General features: G+C 41.5%; 1 protein-coding gene across 1 annotated transcript in view; it reads right to left on the bottom strand.

The window, feature by feature from the left end:
* LOC118813827 (fibrinogen C domain containing 1) overlaps positions 1-23,002 on the bottom strand; it is a 93,216-nt gene that overhangs the window by 22,529 nt on the left and 47,685 nt on the right. The window contains exon 6 of the mRNA XM_036579384.1: positions 10,432-10,528. Within this exon, the coding sequence (XP_036435277.1) occupies positions 10,432-10,528 (97 nt within the window). The remainder of the gene's footprint in view (positions 1-10,431; positions 10,529-23,002) is intronic.

Genomic DNA, 23,002 nt, shown 5'->3' with positions numbered 1-23,002 from the left:
TTCAGAAATTACTGGCCAGTGTGGACGGAGAACAATGATGCAGCACAAATTAAAAAAGTGATCTAAAATTTATTGGTGGATTCAAGATGCTACCTTGATAAAGAGGAGGCCTACAGTGGGAAATGTCTTCTAAACCGAGCAAAAATAAATAAAATAGAGCTGAGCCGTTGCGACGTTTCATCCTGAAATGTCAGTCTCTTCTCCACTAGAGAGATTCAATGGCTTTTTCCTCCCTGCTGTGATTCGGCTAACAACGGCATGAACTGTACTTTGGATTCCTAAAATATTCATTCTGTATTAACACATTCTGGCAGAAACATCACACTTGTGCCTCTATACAATAGAGAGTGTCGGCGGATTCTACCAGTTCTTTGAAACTCTCGGGCTGTGAAATATTAAGGAGGTCATTCCGTAGCTGGCTGCTGCATTTTCTGAAAGTAAACAATAGAAAAGTGTCATAACACAAAGCTTCACAAACACTCATACTCACTACACATATACGCAGGGGGTGACGGAGGGGGGTGTAGAGACTAGGACAGAGGGAGGGAGGAAGGAACAAAGAGAGACAGAAAGGGAGGAAGGGAAGGAGAGATGTACAGTGAGTAGTGAATATGCTTGTCAGCAGAATATGTGTCATACATCTCCGGTAGATTTGGGCAGAGTAGCAGGGAGAAGACGGAGAAAGCGAGGGAGCAAGACCAAGCCATGTGTTTCAGCAGGAAACAAAGACATGTGGGAGCTGAAAGAGAGCGTGCACAAGCTCTGGCAGGAGAACTCACTGTCTGCTCTGGCATATCTGATGCTGCGAAAACACAGGGTCTAGAACATATAACTGTGTCACAATCTGTCACTTTCCGTTAGGGGTGTCACTATTGACGATATAAGTAAGTGTGTAATGAACTGATTATTTTGATGATTTAATTGAGTAATCAGTTTTTTTTTAAAAAAGACCAAACAATGAAATTTATTACAAGTTACTGCACGCTAAAAATTTATATTCTTTTAGGATGCTACCAGGACTACTTTACTGTAAAAGCTTAACAAGGAATAATTCACTAAAAAAATAATAAAATGGTGCCAAAGTCAACACACTATTAATGCAATAAATGATTAACGGCACTCATTTGTTAACACCTTTAAAACATTTTCCTAGTTTGACCCTTTGAAACTTCCATAGTTCCACGCTGAAGCCAAGCTGCTCGTGCTGTATGTTGCTATCACAAACTTCGCAACTGTAGTCCTTTCATTCCAACAGCTTTAAATGGCAAGTTCCTTTGACAGCTGTCTTGATAAAACTAGTTATTTCCTGTTGCTGCAATGCTGTAAATTTGTTTATCACTGAAATACGCAGAGTCTGATATTTCATTTACAAGCCAAATACACTGCCGATGCAGGTAATATCAGTAATTCAGCAGACTATGCTGGACAATGCTTATTGGAAAACTACAGATAAATTAACAAGCAACAAACTAACAAAAGCAATAATAAAGCTGACAACTGCAGTTCCACTTGAAACAATGTTCAGTAACAGCGTGATGGGGGACAAACATGGAGGAATACATATGTTCACACTGCATGTAACAAATACATTTTACTGAAGCTTATTTTGTCAATTCATACAGCTGTAAGAAAAAGTACTGCTATTTAAATCCATAAAAAACACTCATTAGTGTTGGATTTGAGCAAATAAAACAACTGCAATTAATCATGATTAACTATGCAAAATAATGTAATTAATCACAATGAATATTTTTGAACAGTTCATGGTTGTACAAAAAATATAAAACTAATGTGGCATAAAATGCATAGACACTGGTGTCCATCAAGCTCTGTTTCGAATTGAAGAAGAGAGGCCAGCAGGAAATGTTAAAAGATGCATTAGCAACTGTCCGCTAACTGTCACTGAATCATCAAAAAAGGTCAAATTTATCCAACTAATTTTTAAATTAAGTAATCGTGTTTAATCGACTTAGCCCTACATTTCAAGATAGATTCACCCAAGGGCTATTTCCCTGTCTCTCATGACAGTTTATAGTTCAGCGCTTATATAAGAAGCACATAAAGCAATAACACCAGAGCAACGGATCACGCAGCCAAGAGCAGAGACAGACCGTGGGCCGTGGTGGGCTCCCGTGGCAGTACGGCTCATTTTGAGGCTGGCACGGCTAATAGGATGCACAGCAGTGTCTTAACTGAAGCTCTCTGTAGCATAATGAATCAGCAGGCAGGAGAAGAACACCCCAGAGGAGGCGCCATCTTTTTAACCCACTTTTTGAAAATGTACTCGGTCAGACATGGGAGAGCCTGCATGAAGTCTGGATCAGTGAAGAACTCACAACCCGTCTAGGCTCACTGAAATCAGCAGGACAAGAGGATCTGAATACAAAAACAAAGGCCAAAAGTACTAGAGAGAAAGAAAGCAGTAGGAAAGTGAGAGAAAGCAAGAGAGAGAGAGAAAGACTGTACAGAATAACGGATTACAATATTACTGGTGTCAGCAGTATGCACTGGAGTGGAGGTGCAGTAGCTTCAGCAGGGCAGCGGGAGAAAAAATGTGTAGAAGCACTTTACACCTCACATCCTGATTTCTCAAGACCCAAAATCAGCACAATGCTGCTGGTCTGAACATTTCGTACTCACACATAAGTTGACGATATACACAGTCTGCGATATTCAGAGTGTGGCGGGCAGAGACGTAGGCAATGTGTGGCCAGAAGGTTCATTGTAGGGTGGTATTGGCCAACTCTGGCCACACATTGCCTACATTTCTGCTCAGTTATGGAAGGTAAGACAGTCAACCATCATCAGTCAGCCATCTAAAATAAAGCATCAATTGTGCTTTATGGTGAAAATCTGCAGCAAATATGAGTGTGCTGGGTCCCACCAGCAGTACTGCTCTGTGAGCTACATTATCAAGGAGGCTATGTGATAGTAAGATGAATTAACTATCAAAAATTATTCAGCTATATTCGTTTATTATGCTAACTGATTACTTTTTACAGTTAAACACACGCATGTGTTGTAGGTTACCTTACACAGTGCTGTCTTGCTACCATTCTATAATAATTGTATAAACCGTAAAGAGGGCAGCCTAAATGCATAACTTCTGTGGTCTGTCTATATGAAATGTTTTTCTTAAAGTTAAATGTTTTTCTTAAAGTTTGGCAATGATTGCATTGATATACTATTTTATTCATGTGGAAATAGTGGACCGATTTAATCATGTACAGAGAAAAAACAAAGGAAATCACCTTTTATGTTTAATTTAATACAGCAACATTGTGTTATTTAGTTTTTTTTTTTCCTAGCAGTGTGTCACCCCAAATGTCTGGGTCTTACCTGGCCACCCCATTTTAAAAGGTTTAGCTATGCCTCTGGTGGGGAACACATTAAAATCATTTTCACATAGGATGGGCCAATATGGAATTTATAGACCAATACAGTAACTTAAAATTAACACCTTGTTGTGGGCAATACCAACATGAATAACCAATAATCTCCTTTTTTCCTGTATTTCAAAACAAGTTCATATCTATACACTATATACAAATGCAGCATTATTTAGGCTTCCAGATCTATTTACAATGGAAGATGACAGTAAAGAGAACGAGAATACCCATCTGGGGACATCTTGTTAAACTCTGACACTGGATTGCCACAAAATCCACAGGGAACTGCACTGGCTACCTGTATCATTCAGGATAGATTTCAAAGTTCTGCTACTAGTTTTTAAGGCTCTAAATCACCTTAAAGCACTGCTTACATCACAGAGAGTCTGTCTGTTTATGTTCCAGCATGTGATCTGAGATCTGCAGATACTGACCTTCTACAAATACTTTCTGTAAAATACAGAAAACACGGAGAGGCCTCATTCAGTTATTCTGCTTCTAAACTGTGGAGCTCAATTCCACCTTTTCTTACAGTCAAGCTCAGTGCTCACTTTTAAGAAGCATCTAAAAACGTATCTCTTTAACTCAGCATTTACTTAAAAACTCTATGTCTTGTGGTATTTATCTTTTAATTTGATCTGTCATTTTCTTATAAGATTCTACATCAATACTTGATTTGATGATGTATTGTATTACTGTTATCACTTTATCACCTGTCTGTAAGGCACTTTGCGCTGCCATCGGCATGAAAAGTGATATATAAATAAAGATTAACATTATTATTATTTGGATTTTTTGCAGGGATGTTTCAGATATGCTAACTTACATTGCATCCATGGCCTAACGACAGGCTTGTTCTCCATTGGACAATGCTAACAAGTGCACCATCAACCCCCACTTTCAGTTCTATCTTCAGGTGCAGGATTGGTTTGGAAATTTCACACTCAGTTTGTTTTCACTTATATACAGTGTGTGTGCTAATTACAGCAGGGGCATGAGAAAAGAATGAAAAGAATGGAAATGTCCAGCACAAATAAATATGTCTGTCAATCCATATACAAGCTAAAATAGGGCATCTGATTGTCTGTTGTAATTATGGGTGAAAATTTTGATATTGGACCGATAACAATAATTCATTTACACCTTCTGCCATTTTATCCCATGCCCATCATCTGTTCCTCTCCAAAGCCTTTACCTCATGCTATGCAAGCAAATGCATGAAAAAATGCAAGGAATGAAGAAGGAGTAGAAAGCACAAATGCCTCACGAGGAAAATAAGGATGAAGGAGGGTCTTGAAGGTGGCACAAAAACTGCTCAGCATCCACTGTACACTGAAAGATGTCATTTTCTATAAACAGACTACTCCCACACACATAAAACACACTTTGAGTGGGGGATGTCTATTGGCTGTGCAATTTAATCTAAATATATCCTTTATATGTGTCTACAAAACTGTCCATGAAACTCTCACCTAATCAAATTAATAACTATAATGTGAAATCACTGCAGTGAATTAATTAGGAATGCCAAAGAATTTGTCACGCATTCAGCGAACTTTGACAAGGAGACGGACTCCATTTCCCAGAATCCTCAGGGAAGTCACGTGACCGAGCAACTTCCCTCGGACTTGGATTCAGACATGGACTCCATTGCCCACAATTCAAGGTGAGATCACATGACTCCTGACTCTCGCCCGTGCTCCAATCAGTGCTCAAACTCCCCACAGTACTAACTGAGAACACCTGTGAACTTGATCATATGACTAGTTAGTCTCCTTTATAAGCCCGGGCTTGAGTTAGGTTCATTGTGAAGTATTGTAATGATATGACCTACTGAGTGGTTGTTTTCTGACTGCCTGTATTCTGTTTTGCTGACCTACATTTTGTTCTTCTTGACTTTGTCTTTTGCCTGATCCTTTTGTACTGTTGCCTGATTTGGACTGACCCGTGTTTTGAACCTTACTGCCTGTTTTTGACCCTGACTTCAGCTCTGCCCTTTTTGCTTTTTTTGCTCGATTATATTAAAACTTGTTGTTTTCACATCCGCGAGCGTCTGTATTCTGTTGCCACATCACAGAATTTATTTTTTAACATTAAAAAAACATTTTTTGAATCACTTTGACTTCAGTTATTAAGGTGAGAGTATAAAGAGTTTAATCATGCTTTCCTGCTCATCTCAATAGACACCAGTCCGGTCTTTCGGGGCACACTTCGCAGAACCTTTATTCTTCTGTGAAAGCACTCAAATAATTTCCACAGAGGCTTGTGATGCAACCATGAACATAAACAATAGACAAGAAAGCAACACTTTTTTAATGGTTAAATCTTGAAGGACAAGACGTGCAATCCTTCTTTCTGGCAAATGCAAGTAAGTACAAGGTCTGGGCTGTAAGACTTGAGAGCAACCTGCTTTATTTAAGCCCAATAAAGAAAAAATGAGGGACCACCATTAATGTACTTCTAGTACATTACTTAGTGTTAAGATTGTGCTTGGATTGAGCATAACTGGGCTACAAACTGTAATGACCACTGGAATGACTGAATGAGAGTGAGAGGTACTACAGGGAGATTCACTCGAAAGAGGCCCCAAATATTCTGTAATAACTCTCGCTAGGACAAAGCAATCTAAACAAAACGATGTGCAATGTTCTGTGTCGGAGTGATGAGGTAGGCGCCGGACAGCCATCGCGACGTTTAACCTCTCTAATGTTTGCCGATAAATTTAGGAACATGGAGCGCCGCATCAAAATGTGTCTGGCAGACAACGGACATCACTTCCAGCATCGCATGTAACACAATCAATTACACATACGTCAAGGTATGTAGCGTTTTTTTTTGGTTTAGATTGCTTCATCCTAACAGGAGTTACAACAGAATATTCAGGGCCTCTTTCGAGTGAATCACCCTGTATCTTAAGTTCATGATAGAGTCTGGAGGAAGGAATGTGTGCTTTTAATCATGATTTCAAATGTTAATGTTACACTTGTTCATAATACTGTTTCTGATTTCACTCAAATTAAAGTTTACAGATCTATATAGGACCCACAACTGCATTTTGAACAATCCAAATTTCGCAGTGATACAGCACGATCACAGTGCATAATCAAATTGCACTTTTGAATGCTGTTGTTTCAATGCCATAGGGAATGCGAGAGCACCACCGATGAGACTGTATTGGAAATTCAGCACAGTCGCTAATGAGCAATGAGGCGTCACCTCTCAGCTCCGGCTCAATACGCTGAGAAGCATCAGCAATTGCCGCCGGAGTCATTACCGCACCTACACTTCAGCATAACGGCTCTGATGTGGCCTCCTCAATGACACTTTCATCACTGCTATGAAAGCATTGCACCACAAACCCTTTACAGAACCTGATACCGTATAGCTCCTCTCCTGGGTGAAGCTCCACACCCAGAACAAGGCAACGGAAGCGGCAACTATGTTCTGACCGGAGCACAGTGCTGACCTCTGACCTCGTCGATGGGTTTGTCAGGGAGCGAGTGCTGGTCTGAATCAGTGAGATTATGGATTAAGGTTCTGGGGTTGTGCTGATGCAGGACTGGGCTGGATTTCAGCAGTGCTGCGTGACGGCTCCGGGGACGCGTCCAGGATCAGGTTAACGCGATTGAGAACATTCTTTTCTTCTTCCTAGACAGGATCCGGTGGGATAAAGTTTAAGGTCGTCTTTTTTAGGGCTGGTCATCATATACCAGAGCACACCACTAAAGAAGAAGAGCTCATAAATGGGATTCGAACAAAGCCAAGAAGCTAGGCTTTTTTAAATCCCTCTCACACCCCTAGATTCATGAAACAGTGTATGTGTGTGAACGGTTTGTGAGGGTACTTGAGAGAGCGAGAAAGAGAGAGAGAGAGAGAGAGAGAGAGAGGGAGAGCAAGGGAGAGCTTTTGATGAGCACTTGAGCTTTGTATTAGCACTCTGTGTAAATATCTGGGAGGGTTCTGAGGGAGTGGGAATGACTTATTATAACCATTTCCTGTGAATTATTTCAAAATTACTGATAAAAGGCAAAGTTTATTTATAGTGCTCTGCTAGGTTGATTTTGAATGGATATGCTAATACACTACAAAAGAAAATTATGGAATTATGGAATGGTAATTCAAACCTTCCCCTTTGATGACACAAAAATACACTGTCTCCCATTAATATTCATATCTCCCCCCAATATTCGACTTACATTTCTGAGCGTTTGTGTGTTTCCTGATGATTGCTAATGCGCCACTAAAACGATCCCCATTTGAATATTCGCTATGAGTAGTGGCAGAGTTTCTGTAACGCTGTGAAACTTCAAGCTGTGCTGTCATCCTGAACTGTGTTTTTCGTCCTATTTTTTCAGAGTTGAGCTACATCCCTCTCTCTCTCTCTCCCCCTCTCTCTCTCTCTCTTTGTCTCTGTGTAAGATTGTCTTGCTGAGGGGGCTGTGGCCCCTGCTCTCTCTTTGTCACCTCATCCTGATGGCTGTGTATTGTTGATGTTTTTCTTTTTTTTTCTCTTTTGCTTCTCCAGCTCATCTTTTTGGCCCCAGAGGTTAATTGTCCCCAGCTCCCTTGTGTCTCTTATTGATTACAGTGCGTGGGAGGTTTAGGCTCATTTTCATTGACGGCGGCGGCATTCTGAAGCTCAACTCTACCATCAGGCAGGGCCATCAGCCTCTTCACCCCAGAGAGGAGTGCTTTTCCTGAGCATTCCCACAGGGACTGGCACCTGTGGCCACCAACACAAGCACCATGTCGTTGCCCAGTCTCAGAGGCAGCGCTACAGGCCAGTTTTACTTACAGCGCAGGAGCCGAAATAAGCAGGCCGAGGGAAAAGTCATTTCCAGCCGCAGCAGGAGCGAGAAAGGGACGTTAGCCTCCTCTCGTCTCCTCTCACGGAGCCTGTCAATCTCAGGGAGACGTCACTTCCTGACAGGCCTGTCACTCCGCATTATCTTGCCTTAGTCTCAAAAAACAACACACACACACAAACACGCGCACACACAGACGGTCCATGGCACACACTGTGGCTCTCACATGTGGTGTTGCCTGTGCAGAATAAGACAACAGCTCTGTCCCTGAAATAGTGGTGTCAGGCAGAAGCAGCTAAGACCCAGCGCGCATCAACCCCTGTCACTGCAAGAGACTCTTCCCATCTTCTGCTGTTGATGAAGTAGAGGCAACCTTGCAGTAAATAAAAGAAAATGCCATTTATCTTGTTTATGTTGGAGGCGTCTGAGAGTAACCGTCCATCACATGCACGCATGCGAGCCTGCACGCACACAAAAACACACCATACCATGCTTTTTTCTTCCTCCAGTTATGTGGCAAAAACACAGAGATATGCTTTTTTATACATGCTGGGAATGTGTGCATGGCTGATAAGACATGCCACCATTCCAGTATCAAAAGCAACTGGACAGATCAGAGATTGCATTCCCCTCAGTGGACCCTATGGAAGACTATATTCGTTACCTTCCCCTTGGAGCAATCTACACTTGCCCCTACCCACCTTCGCTGCCACTGCAGAACTTAAAAAAATTCTTTACTCAAAACGCCACTGTTCCTAATGGTGAATCAATGCTAGCAGAACCTAGCTGGAATTATGCAAATGGCATCATGGTCCCAGCGGCTTTAAGGCACTATTAGCAAAGTCAGCAGTTTTGAGAGAGGTATTTCCTTCATTTGTATCTTCCTTTGCTTTGATGGCAGCATATGACTGCACCAAAATAATTTACAGTACCTTACTGTAACGACAAGGAACAAAAATAGCCCCTCTTTCAGATAAATGTAGACACAAAGACCAGTGAAGAACTAGTTTAGCAGTATTTTTTAAATGTGGCAGTGCTGCTGCATTTTGTGTTTCAAGGTATCAAACCTCAGAAAAACAAAACATTGTGATTCTGAATTCTGTATTAATGTGTTCAAATATCATTATGTTACATTTTCGCCATATTGTCCACCTCTAATCTCCTTAATATCTCTGTACTTTCTCCTAAAGAACAATGAGACCAGATAGAAAGACAACTGAGACTTCTGCTTAAGTCTCCTGCTGCTCAGACATTTCTCCTGAGCAAAAGACCTCAGTAATCTCATGTCATGTCAGTTTAATAGAGATCTCAACGTCACACGTGCTCAGATGTGCCAAGATAATAACATGTTTATGTTGATCTGTAGCTAAACTAAAGACAGAAGCTCAACCACTTGTCAACCAAGACAAACAGTTTTGATACTGTGAGTAACTATTATCATTTTTATCTGGTCCAGAAGCATCTTATGTCTCCTTTTTGTCTAATGCTGTCTCTCCCAAATAATTTTAAGAGAATGACAGCCACATTTCAGCAATAAAACTCTCCTCTGGGGGACAGTGATTCATCTTAAGATGTCTGGATATGTCATTAAATCAGTGAAGTGTAAAAATGAATATTTTTAATTGAGGTGAAATTGAAAAAAGTCACATTTGTGACACTGCCCATTTGTGTTGTTTTAAAAAGACGCTTTTTAAATGTATTTCTCAGTGACTTGAAAATCAGTGTAATTCTCCCAGGCGAATGTCGGCAGGTATGAATTTGGAGCAATTATCAACATCAAAATACAGTTAGCTGCCCAGTGGGGAGGTGGAAAATCTACTCAGCAAGCTTTTGTGTGTCTTTACGGCAATTCAAGGACACTAATTGCAGTTAATCTCTCTTCAGTGAATTACACTTATCATCAACAGTTATTTGTGAGGACAGCAATAATTTCTCCATTTACTCAAGAATAGCTGCTAATCTGGCTTGCTCACATAGAAGAAGCATTTTTAAATGCAAAACATCATCCTCACAAAATGAATTTAAATGACAAGGGCTGTATTTAGTGCCCAAAAATGCATGAAATTTGACTGACAGTTACAGCCCTTAATCATGAAAACCTGATTTTGATAATGCTCGCCAGCTGTCTGCACACAGCTCTGATACTTGCAGCTGGACTGAAGCTACCTTGGTCGTCTCTGTACTTCAAACAGCTCTGTATAGTATTTGTTGCTTGCTAGGCTGAAAGGAGAGCTTACCGAGCCAGTGTTCCCCTGTGATCTTGCCGAAGCCCTCTCGATAAGCAGCCCAGTCCCTGTAGAAGTTTACGGAGCCGTCCTCTCTGCGCTGGATCACCTGGGAAACAGACATTAGAAAAAAAGTCTGTAAAATATTACAACTCTGATCTCAAGAGGGCAGCTCTCAGAGCGACATGAGACTGGCTAGGTAAATACCTGCTACATACACTTCAATATATGATGATGATCACCAGAGCAATAAACAACACATGCTATCAAAAATAAGCAGCCAGAGAAACTTAATACTCCTATTACGTGACATTTAAGCCGACCCCCAAAACACTGAGAGGCTAACTGACATTACACGGTGAGATAGCTGATGTTTATTTGAGCAGTATTTGACTTGAGTGAAACTGAACTCTATCTGGACAGCAAGCATCCAGCTCCCCTTTCTAACACTCAGACCGCACATGACCATTATGTGGAGAGCAGACCAAAGCACCATCTGTCATTATCCTCCATCAGCTCTCTCTCCTGCTCCTCTCTCGAAACTGCTGAATCCTCAGAAAACCGATCCAACCTTGTGCTTGCTAGCTCAGATCCTCACTCGCCTTCAGGTGTGCCCTCTGTCTGTGCCACACAGTCGTATGTAGGGCAGCGTTCATAAGGCTACATGATAATTACATAAGCAATAAGGACAAAAACCCTGCATAAACCTTTATAGATGTTTTCAAGTAGATTTTTCTAACACTTTTTTGAGTGGACTGACAATAACAACTGACTTTGTAGCTTAGTGCATATCTGTGATATAATGCTGATGAGGTAACAGTTTAACCCTTGTGTGGTGTTGATGTGTTTGTTACTCAGTGGTCTGGTTGACCCCCTGCATTATTGTTTTTTAATCAATACAGCCATAACAATTTATGTAAAAATACCAGATGTTTAAAATATCACAAGTGGCCAGCGCAGGGTTCTCCTTTAGCAGCTGTAGCCAGTCAGCAGCCTGTCCATGTTGTCCACCCTCACACACACACACACACACACACTAACAGCAGGCCATGTAGGAGGAGAACAGAGTGAAGGACACATCACCGCCACACTTTTATTCCCTGCAGGTTCACCCAGCACCACATGTGTAATATAAATGTGAAGACACTGAACATGTGTTATTTTATATGTTCTTCACAGAAAATGAAGACCAAGAAATCTGGGGTTGAAATAATAACAAATATTTTTTTTTATTTGGTAAACATTGAAAATGGGTCCTACAGAGCCCAACATCACACAAGGGTTAAATCTTAAATTATACTTTACCACGGAAAACTTACATGACTTACATGTTATGTCAACTTTAACAAGTTAAAAGCAAATGCAACCTTTCTGACAAATGACTCCTGCTGGAATAAGTGTTTATAAATATGAGTGTTTATATGTAAGTGTTTATAAGTGTGCATGCAGGTCTATGTCAGGTGTAATAAATATACTGCCCTAAAGTGTAACCACTCTAGGTTTTGTGATGTTATGGCCACTCTGGTGTGACCACACGTCACTAAAGAAGCAGAAAATCTGACTACAGTGATGGCAAAGATTTGGCATGTGTGCTGTAAATGATAAACAGTGAGAACGTGCGGAAAGTTCCCGGCCCTTGCGGGGAAACGGTGGGAAGGTGAGGCATGGACGGAATTCAAAGTGAAATTCAGACACTAATTGACTGCTGATCCCGTTATAGAAGATTAATCAGGCAGGCAGTGGATCAATGGCTGCTGAAAATGCCAGCAAAGGCAAAGCCTGGCCATCAATGTAAATGAGCCAAGAACAGCGCCCTCCTCATGCGCTCAGCAGCGCTTGCCAAGAAGAGAACACACACACACTTATACAGGCACACACACAGGCACAAACGCCCCGGGGGACACTTCCCACACGCCACTCCTCTTCCTCCCCAAACTAGACAAGAATGAATCCACACTGATGGAGAAACATCCTCCGGCCTGAATTAGAAATAATGACATTGTCTCCTTGTGTGCGTGGTGTCAGGGATCTGTAGCCTCCTTGTCACCTGGCATTCATTTCAAAGTAAAGCCTCTGAAAGTGCAATCTGTCTGCACCTCGGCAGGAGCTCATTAGGGTCGTTTAGCTCTGGGTAACTGAAGGCGGGTTTATTTGCAAGGATGTGTAGCATATAACCCATATTCTACAGGGAGGTCCGCGAGCTGGACCTTTCGGGCATGAGATCTTGGAAAACACAGCAATTCTCTCAATAAAACATGCCAGCGCTCCATGCAGGTGCTTTGGGCCGCATTAAAAAATTAATGGCTAAGGCTCGACTCTGAATAAATCCCCTCTCTCGTTCCTTCCCCAATCCACAAAACAACCAAAGAGATTTTAATTATTCACCATAATCTCTGTAACTGCTCGCCGAGTCACCTTTCAGCGGCAAGTGCTCTAAATCTTTATTGTACCCAGAGTATAAAACAGGTAATTAAAATACAGGGAAATTCTCATGTTTCAATTAATATTTCATAAGAATGGATATGAATATTCTCACCAGGACGCCGTTCTGTGTGCTGGCTTCAATCTAAAAAAGCATTTAGATTGTAAATGAAAAAAAAAAATCATTTCTACATTTTGGACTGGCATATCTCTGGGCACTCCTGAGATAGATAGATGAGAAATTGGGTGTGATTGATGGGTATGGCTATGGGGCACTTGTAATAACTTTGCAGCGAAAATGCTGACTGCTTAGTCCCATATGCTGGGTGCACAGAAAAAGAGAAGTATGTTATAATAGCATTAGATCCAGTGGGGGTAAATGTGTGATGTGTGCTCCCACCATCTCCCTTCGTGCCCGCCATACATCTGTTTCGGTTGAGCCTGTCTTCACACAGTGTGTCCCCAAAGCAATTTCTCCAGCTATAATGAATGTCCACTGCCAACAGAGCACACAATACCAGACACTAGTCCTTCAGCCCAGATGAGCCTCAGCACCAGATTACTCCGCTTTGCCATGCACGATGCCCCACTTTGTCTGCAGGCATAACACAGAGGGATGACCTTGTTCCACATGCTACAAACTGTTATTAGACAGCACGATCGCTGTAGAGAGCCCAGCTTTGGACGTGTGTGTACAGCATAGCAAGTGCGCGTACAGTCAGTTTAACGGCTCCACAGCCTTCAGCTCCGATCTGTGCGGCCCCAGCCACCAGCTGGGAGCGAGGAGTCAACTTTAAGACTCGCCCAGTTATCTGTTAATTAAGTGCTTTTTGATTTGTGGTGGCAGACGGAGCAGCCGGAGGCAGCAGGGTTAATAAAATAAAAAAGAAAAAAAAAAAAAGAAAAAACTCCTGTGAGAGGGTGGGAATGAATAATTGCTCTAAAGGCCGAACTTCCCTCCTATTAGCACCATTCCTTTAGCTTCTGGCAATGTGGGAAAGTATGAAATATGAAGAAGATAAGAATTGTGTTAAATATCCAAAAAACAAGGGACAATCCTTGCTTTTCTTCAAGTTAGCAGTCATGTTTATCTCTCTTTGAACAAGGAGTGTATTGTATTATTTCAAAATGCTCATCTTGATAAGACTATTGTACTGCAGTGTAGAATGTGAACTTGCTTGTCATTCCCATCACACTGGTGAATATGCATTCCAAAGGGTTAATTCCATTAGGAAGAAAAGAGCACAGGAGCAAATGATTTACACAGCTCATAACTAAATGGGAAATGATGTATCTGAATTTATCTTCTGCAGTGTTGGAAATGAGTGCTCTAATTTCCAAGGCTAATATCTCTGCGTAATATTGGTCATTGTTTCACTTGGTCTAGGTGTGAAGTCACATGATCTTAAATTCAGAGAATATCCAAGCATGGTTTAGATAACATCTGTTTCTGGCTCTTTGTAAAGCATTACTAACTTTTCATTTGGAGCCTGCTGAAAGCAATCTATCAGCCATGCTAAACTGATTCTGAATGCATGTATATGAGGTGGCAATTATGTTTAGGCAGTTATTGATTGAAAACCACCCCAAAAAATGGCCGAACCATGAATAAAAGAATAAAATTATACCCTGGAGACACAGGACCTCTCAATGCCATTAGTGCATTTTACTGCTTTCAAATATTATCAGCATAAATGCTATATTTCTATTGCTACGTAAAAAAAGGCATTTTGATTTTGAACAGTGTAATAAATGGATATAGTTTGTTCATATTTTTTCTTCTAGTTGAGTCAAAGCCAGTCCCCAGTGTATTCTGTCCCCAGTCGCCTGACAGTTCCACCAGTCTGCACACACTGACTCCACAGTGTGTGAAAACTGCTATTGTATTTGTTCCCAAACTGCTGGGCTCACATAGCATCGCTGAGCGCTTCAGCGGTGCATGACTCTGCCAGGTGACCACACAGGTGTCTGATTGGCTGGTATGGCTGTGAACAGTGATAGTGCGTACAAAATGTGGCACATCTTCATGGACATTTACTACAAAGTTTAAGGAAATTCCACATAGCCACCAAAAATTCTGAAATTTAAAGTCGCTGGGGGATAATGTGACATGCTGAATTAGGAAATTTGCCTGAAATTGACTAAATTTGTTTTCATTTTTGCGAACTGCATGACAAGAACAAATATTTACAATTATTTTTAGAAAAACACTAGAGCTGACTCAAAGAGCCTTTTACAGAAACTAGAGAAACATATGGAGTCAGAATCATTCAAAGTTGTGGTGACCGGACCCAAAGTGAAATAAGAATATGCTGCCTGATGCCTGAGAAATTATGATAATTTAGGAGACGATTTTGATCTAAAATGTACTTTTTCATTTATAGCAGAGAGGTACATGCAAGGCAGTGAAATAGTCCCTAAAGATTTCAGATGTACCACTATTTTACCACCATCATCATTACATATAAAAACTTACAAGACACGTATAAGTTCACTGGATAGTAAATAGTAAATACACACACAGACTTTCTAAACCACTTATCCTTCTGGGGCGCTATCCCTGTGGTCATTGGGCAGAAAGCAGGATACTGCAGGGCAGACAGACAAACAGACAAATACATCCACACACACAAGCACATAAATAATAAATAATATGAATATATTTGTGTTGTCATTACAATCACCACTACTGTAAAGAAATCTGAATCAGCAAGTTTCTCTACAATGAACCATTTCACATCAACTCACTCTGACTTTGTTTGCATATCAATCTCAAAATTATGCAAAAATATAAAATAACCAATGGAATTCCTCCTATAGCTGGTCTGACAGCTTGTAGAAACAAGTTCACAATCAAAAGAGAATGAAAAAGGCATGCAAATAATGTGTCATTACAAGCAGCACGAATGCCATTTTATGAGAGCACTTCTCAGATGTGCACGCGTGTGTGGCTGCAGCAGAGGTGTGCTCTTGATTTCATTGGGGAGTTATTGGGCAATAGCAGGCTTGGTTTCATATAGCTGTGAGAGGGGAAAAAAAGAAAAAAGGAAAAAAGAGGCTCTGCAGCAAAAATAACAGAAATCAAATCATGTTGTTGCCTCGTATTCCCCAGCAGGCTCCTCCCTTAGCCAGGAGGGCACAGCAGTCTGAAGATAACAATCTGCTGGGCTGGAAGAGGAGAGGACATCTCGAGCCAACAAACATGGCCTCCTCCTGTCACCCTGACAGGCAACAGAGCCCATACGCTTGCAGGGCAGGGCACACTCGTCAACACGCTCCCTGAGGGCTGTCAATCAACCCCACTCGACGGCTTCCTCCACCTCCTCCGTGTCTCTGCGGCGAGTCGGGGGGTCAGAAGCACACCCGAGGAGAGAGGAATGAGGAAGTGATTGAGGAGGCGAGAGCATGCCCAAAGCCACGCAGCTGTGTCCTGTCTGACTCAATCGTACACAGCTATTGTCTCCCAGAGAGCTGCGAGCCGCCTCCAAGTCGGCCTCACCACACAATCAGTGGCTGCAGTAATCAGTCCACTCTATTAAAGAGATGGGCTGTGCCACAGGGAAGGAGCAGAGCCTTCACACCCCAAAATCTGGCAAGTCTGATCTGTACAGATGTGGTCAGAAAATGGGACAGGAAGATGCCAGACTGAAGGTATTGCTTTAAAACCCTTGTTTTCTTTCCAATTTACTGCCTCTCCCTAGTTCCCCGCACAGTCCAAATTGCCCACCTCCATCAATGACGCCGTTTCACCATGAAAACAAAGCTTTTAACTTTCCAGGGAGACAGATGGGATTCACAGCGTCTCCGAGACCCTCCTCTGCAGCTCTCTGACCCTCAGTAATTTGCACTGACGTCACAGCTAAGGGAAAAGGAGAGACAGAAATGTGGGGGAGTGCGAGCGAAACAGACTGATGCACACTGTGAGTGAAGACCATTCTCCGTTTTCTGCTTTTGAACAAGAACGGTGTTGCAAATTACGTAGGAGGAGAAAAGAGGACTGTCTAATTCATCAAAACCATTTCATTCTCTCCAACAAATCAAAGTTATGCTTAATTGCTGCTCTGTACAACTCAATTCAGAGGTTCATTTTCAAACTGGAACAAAAATGGACATGAAATACGTTGCCTTGTACAGAAAATAAAATGAGATGAGTCAATTTAGGCCACATTATGAAGGATCTTGTTATGTTAAACATTAAAATGTTAGTGGTATAAATCAACGCCAGTCCATAAAGGACATTTGAGGTCACTCCTCTCTAAGAGGGCCATCTGTGTCACAGGTTTCTGGCGACCCTGATCCTTGCTTTGCTTTAAGGGTTACAGTGTTAAGCGCCTGGGATTAGAGGACCAGCCTGTTTAAAAAGGTGGAAAGAAGAGGCTCGAAGCCATCTCAACCACCTGTGAAGGGCTTCTCCTCTGAACTCTACAAATGAACATCCGTGTAATCCCATTATTACAGTAAACGACTTAACGAGCAGCGTAACCTGCTCAGAGGCTAAGTTTACTTAAGGGCCTAGTCTAGAGCTGTCATTGGCCAGCGAGGTGGTGATCAGAAGGAAACCAGCTTGTTCTCTACGTCACAGTGGCCTGACAGCACTGAATTGCAACCAAGAGACTGCAGCATGCCAACATCCATTTGGGACGTCTCGTCCTGGCTGTGAACACAAGCGATCAAATGAGGCAGGCAGCCAGAGAAAGAGAGATAGGACAGACGAGAGAGAGAAAGAAAGAGAGAGAGAGAATGAGAGAGAACGTCAAGATTGAGCTTTTAAGGTATTATTCACATTCTGAATGGACGAATTGACTATGCTGAAATACATACAGCTTAATAAGTGTTTTTTCACCACAAAAGAGTGACAGCATTATTGTGTACAATAACTATAGCCAGGCTTTAGAATTGTGCTTTGACACGCTGGAATAACAGGACACACTGGAATATGAATATTGATTTAAAACATTTTCGCCCCGAAGAACCTTTCTGAAAAGGCAGAAACCTTGGAAAAAGCAGGTCACACTAAGATCACCTCTCAGGCAGTCAGGCTAATTAAAACTATTCACAGTATCATTTCATTCACCGACACCTTTCATTCATTCAGAATGACACAAACCATACAAATGTGTGCATGTCAGCCTTCCACGTTTTTTCCTGGCATTCCATATGTTCTTCAACTCGTGATAAATTCAGCATTCTTGCACCTATTGTCTTCCATTTTCAGAAGACCGAATTGGTCCAAATACACAATGCTGTCCGGACAGCGCACAGACACTTCAAAGGGCTAGGCTTTCATAGGCCGCTGAGCCATTTCACACCTAATCAACTCAGGCCCTTAATCCAGAGCAGGCTCCTGTAGATAGCATACTTTGAAGTGAAGCAGTGCCACTGACATGAGAACTTGAAACCGAGGATGAAGAATTCCATCTCACGGAGACTCATACAAGCTTATTTCCCTTCACCTTACGAAACATGTTTATCCAGCCCTGTACAATGGTGCCACGTTCGAGCTCTATGCAAAAGAGCTTATGCATTATATTGCGCCCTGCTCTCTCTCTCTCTCTCAGCCTTACGACCATTATAGCAAAAACTACAGAGAGAAGAACTGCAAACGCTGAACAGTTATTACTACTATTATGAACCAGATTTAATCTGCCATCCATTACCCTGCATGATTTCTAATTTGAAATGACATTTAGAGAGCTTTCCAGTCATAAGACTCCGAGAAGTACATGGCAAACACATGACTCAAGGGTTAATACGCCCTCAGCATAATTTTGTAAATACTCATTAATCATGTAATATGCAGAGTGTGCAATTAAATCAGAGCAGGGAAAGTGCCCAGTCAAAATCATTGGGACCATCTGCAGCCCATCAGCAATTTAACACCCGCTAATGCGCTTCAAATTGAATTGTGGCACTGGACATTCGCAGTTCCTCCACCAGCAAATCAATAAAAGCCAGTCGCGCTATCGAGGATTATACAGATAGCATCTGGGGCGAACGACTTTGCAGATACCAGCTGTGTCTCCCCACCATTTTTTCACAGGACACTTAACACTCTACAGCTACATTCGTCAAATAAATGGGCACGGTGGGCACTCGGAAGATAAACTGTGGAAGGGTAGCCGTAATTATAGCAGCTGAACTCTGACGTACCAAAGTATGGTGTCCCCAGGCTTGTGATGGTCCTTCCCACTGTCTTTATCAGTACGTATCTAAAGACTTAGTCACATAGTAGGACTACTTTGTCTTTAAGGCACAGTGCTTACATAGCTGTACCCTTTATGTCTCAAGGTTAGTGCAGGCTTGCCCTTATTCTATGAGCTACATTAATCATCAGAGCTATAAAGAGAGCTGTTTTGCTCTTGAATGTATTCATGACATTAAAACATGATATGATTTTCATGGAATGAGTCAGGAAGACAAATATAGCCCTTGAGTTCTTATTCTATAATTAGTAAAAAAAGGCTTATGATTTCTACTCTTACAATGGTACAGTATACACCGATCAGGCATAACATTATGACCTTTTCTTTGTCTCTACGCTCATTGTCCAATTTATCAGCTCCACTTACTATATAGGTGCACTTTGTAGTTCTACAATTACAGACTGTAGTCCGTCTGTTTCTCTGTATACTTTGTTAGCCCCCTTTTACCCTGTTGTTCAGTGGTCAGGACCCCCTTGGACCCTCACAGATCAGGTACTATTTGGGTGGTGGATCATTCTCAGCACTGCAGCAATACTGACGTGGTGGTGGTGTGTTAGTGTGTGTTGCGCTGGTACGAGAGGATCAGAAACAGCAGTGCTGCTGGAGTTTAAACACCGCGTCCACTCACTGTCCTCTCTATTAGACACTCCTACCTTGTCAGTCCACCTTGTAGATGTAAAGTCAGAGACCATAGCTCATCTGCTGCTGCACAGTTTGTGTTGGTCATCCTCTAGTCCTTCATCAGTGGTCACAGGACGCTGTTGGCTAGATATTTTTGTTTGGTGGACTATTCTCAGTCCAGCAGTGACACTGAGGTGTTTAAAAACTCCAGCAGCACTGCTGTGTCTGATCCACTCAGACCAGCGCAACACACACTAACACACCACCACCACATCAGTGTTACTGCAGTGCTGAGAATGATCCACCACCCAAATAGTACCTGCTCTGTGAGGGTCCATGGGGGTCCTGACCACTGAAGAACAGGGTAAAAGGGGGCTAACAAAGTATACAGAGAAACAGATGGACTACAGTCTGTAATTGTAGAACTACAGAGTGCACCTATGTAGTGAGTGGAGCTGATAAAATGGACAATGAGCATAGAAACAAGGAGGTGGTCATAATGTTATGCCTGATGTATGTTTCCTTCACAAACCTTCAAGTGTAGTTAGATTTTCTTTCCAGTTCCAAGTATACTAATTTCACCCCACTCAGAAAACAGCTCCTCCAAGTAGCATGCTGCTCCTTCAACATACAGTGCATAAAACCTGCTGGATTGTTGATGTAGTTTACACTACATTACAGTTGTCCCATAGAAGTATATCTTCACTAGTAGTGTCAAAGCTAACATGTTAGCATCATGTTTCAACATTTTACATTTACAGCATTTGGCAGATGCTCAATTTGATCATTTTTATACAGGTAGGTGAAGGTAGTGTGAGGTGTCTTGCCCAAGGACTCTTCTTGGTATAGTGTGGGGTGCTTACCCAGGCAGGGATTGAACCCCAGTCTACAGTGTAGAAGGCAGGAGTGTTACCCACTACACTATACCAACCACAACAGTGGAACTTGCCATTTAAAAGAAGTATTTCATGATCAATCATCCGCGCCTCCATTTTTTAAAGCGCAGATAACATTTTCCTAGTTTGACCTTTTAAACCATCTGAAACCCAGCTGCTCTTGCAATGACTCCGCAAGTGTAGAGATCTTGTTGAAATACTTCTTTTAAATTGCAAGTTCCCATGACGGCTCTATTGATAAAACCAAACTGTGCTGTGAATTTATCACCAAAACACGCTGAAACCAAAGTATTATTTACAAGCCAAACACACCAATAATGCCAGCAATTTTAGTAATTCAGTAGACTATGCTGGACAGTAGTCATGGCAGAACTATGTATACAGCAATGAACAGCAGTACTAAAGTGGAAAGGTACACTGTTAGAAATAAAGGTACAGTGCAGGTACATTTTTTGTTCATCCAGGTACAAACAATGTAAATGTACCCTCAAAGGTACAACAGTGGTTTTAAGGTCCAATTGTGAACCTTAAATCAGTTTTTTCCAGGTGAAAAGTTTGTATTCGTACTTTTTCATAATTTAAAGTTTTAAACAGAACAATAAAGTAAAAAGTCTGGAGACGAGGCGGGAGGTGTGGAGCCAATACCACTTAGAAAATATAATTTCACTGGGTTATGGTACAGTTATGTTCCCTGACTAAAGGTACTGAGATGTAGCCTTGAGGGTACCGCCCCAGTGACAAGAGGGGTCCTGCCCCAGTGACAGTCCAGTACATTTATATCTGAGAGTGTACAGTTCATGTTAAATTATTATAAAATGCACTGCTTTTTAAATGAAAAACAATTCTTTGTTTAGAGTTAACTTTCAGCAGATTTGATTAATCATCTTTAACAAAAAACAATGTGGTTAATGATTAATTATGTAAATCATTTTTCAGCCCTAGTCTTTACATTTATTGATTACTGTCTATTTTCTGGCAAAGTCTGTTCATTCATATAACACAGCATACAGCAACATCCGAAAGAACTGCAAAGTTATTATCATGAAGAGTTAATTTCCCAACAGGATTTGTCAGCAGGCTGCCTATATGCATATATTCTAATGTCAGAGATGTGAAGCGCTTCTCATTGTCATGTTTAATTCTCACATCATGTCATTTTAGATGCAGTGGGCAAAATGGAAATTCACTTCATGACTACACACATTCTTAAGTGCATCAAATGATCACGTTATCATGCACGAGAGGTGGAAAAACACACCTCCTCGAAGAAGCACAGCTGGAAGAGATGAGCTTAATGTATCAGAAATAGAGTCAGGAAGCATCCACAGCTCTGTACATTGTTATTGTCCCTCCTCTTGGATTTATGCAAATAGCTCAATCCTTAATGTCTTGTGGGATTAATGACGCCGTAAAAAGGTGACGGCGGGAAACTGGAGCCAGTGATAGATAATGGAGTTGGACAGCAATAATGTCCTCAAGGCCTGCAGTTTTATTGAGTAGATGAAAGAGCAGAACGTGCTCTTCTTGGGAAACAAAGCTCATGGTGAAATACGCACAGACGTTATTCACTAACATTACAAAACACAAACTCCCGTAGAGAAATGTCCCGAGTTTGAAAAGGAAGCCAAGGAGCTTTCAAACTCAAGGGCACTTTGAGAGTCTGCTTACCACTTCTACTCCAGAAACACGACACAAAGTGCATGCAATCGTAATTCTGACCAAGCATTTGTATGATTCGCTTTACAGAAGAGCTAAATATTTTAGTAGAGCCACTTTACCTTCAGTTGTGCAACTGCATGATATAAATAAAGCATTCATTTTTGCTCCCTTCTTTTTACCAAATAAAAATGATAATACTAATAATGAAAAATTGATTTGCTACGTTCGATTGGATACGTTTGAGTTGTGCATGTAGTTGCCAAAGCAACTGACATAGATGAACATAATTCTTTTTCCTCTCATCACTGAATAGCAATACAGTTTCACTCTGTCTGTAATTGCAGAAAATCATTACTTTCTGTGGGATCAATGGCACGGCCGCCTGCGTGAGTATGCAGAATTCAGTCATTTCAAACCAACCTTAAGCTACGGGCTCGCAGCAGCAGCTCTTAGAATATAAATAGAGCAACTCCAAGAATCGTTAGAGCTTCAGACCTTTAGTGGTCATGTAAAATTCAAACCGTCAAGATGGAAAAAGAAAAGGAAAGATATGCCAGGACTTCTCCCCACTCTGGTATTAATGTTACTTTTATCTCTCATCACCTTTTAAGCTCCACCATCAAAAATGGACCCCTTTTTTCACCCATCTGCTGAGCTGCGTACCAGAGTTTTGAGTGCAGAAAAATACAGCAATTACCTAAGGGCCAGGACGGGACTAGGGACAGCAAGAGCACGGACGAGACTGGAGACAGCCTTTAATGGAGGCAGGAAGCGTAAAAAAAC

The sequence above is a fragment of the Colossoma macropomum genome, unplaced genomic scaffold, assembly GCF_904425465.1.
Source record: "Colossoma macropomum unplaced genomic scaffold, Colossoma_macropomum, whole genome shotgun sequence".
NCBI classification, from domain to species: Eukaryota; Metazoa; Chordata; class Actinopteri; order Characiformes; family Serrasalmidae; genus Colossoma; species Colossoma macropomum.
The sequence above is the reverse complement of the archived record's forward strand: the minus strand, read 5'-3'. Positions and strand labels throughout refer to the sequence as shown.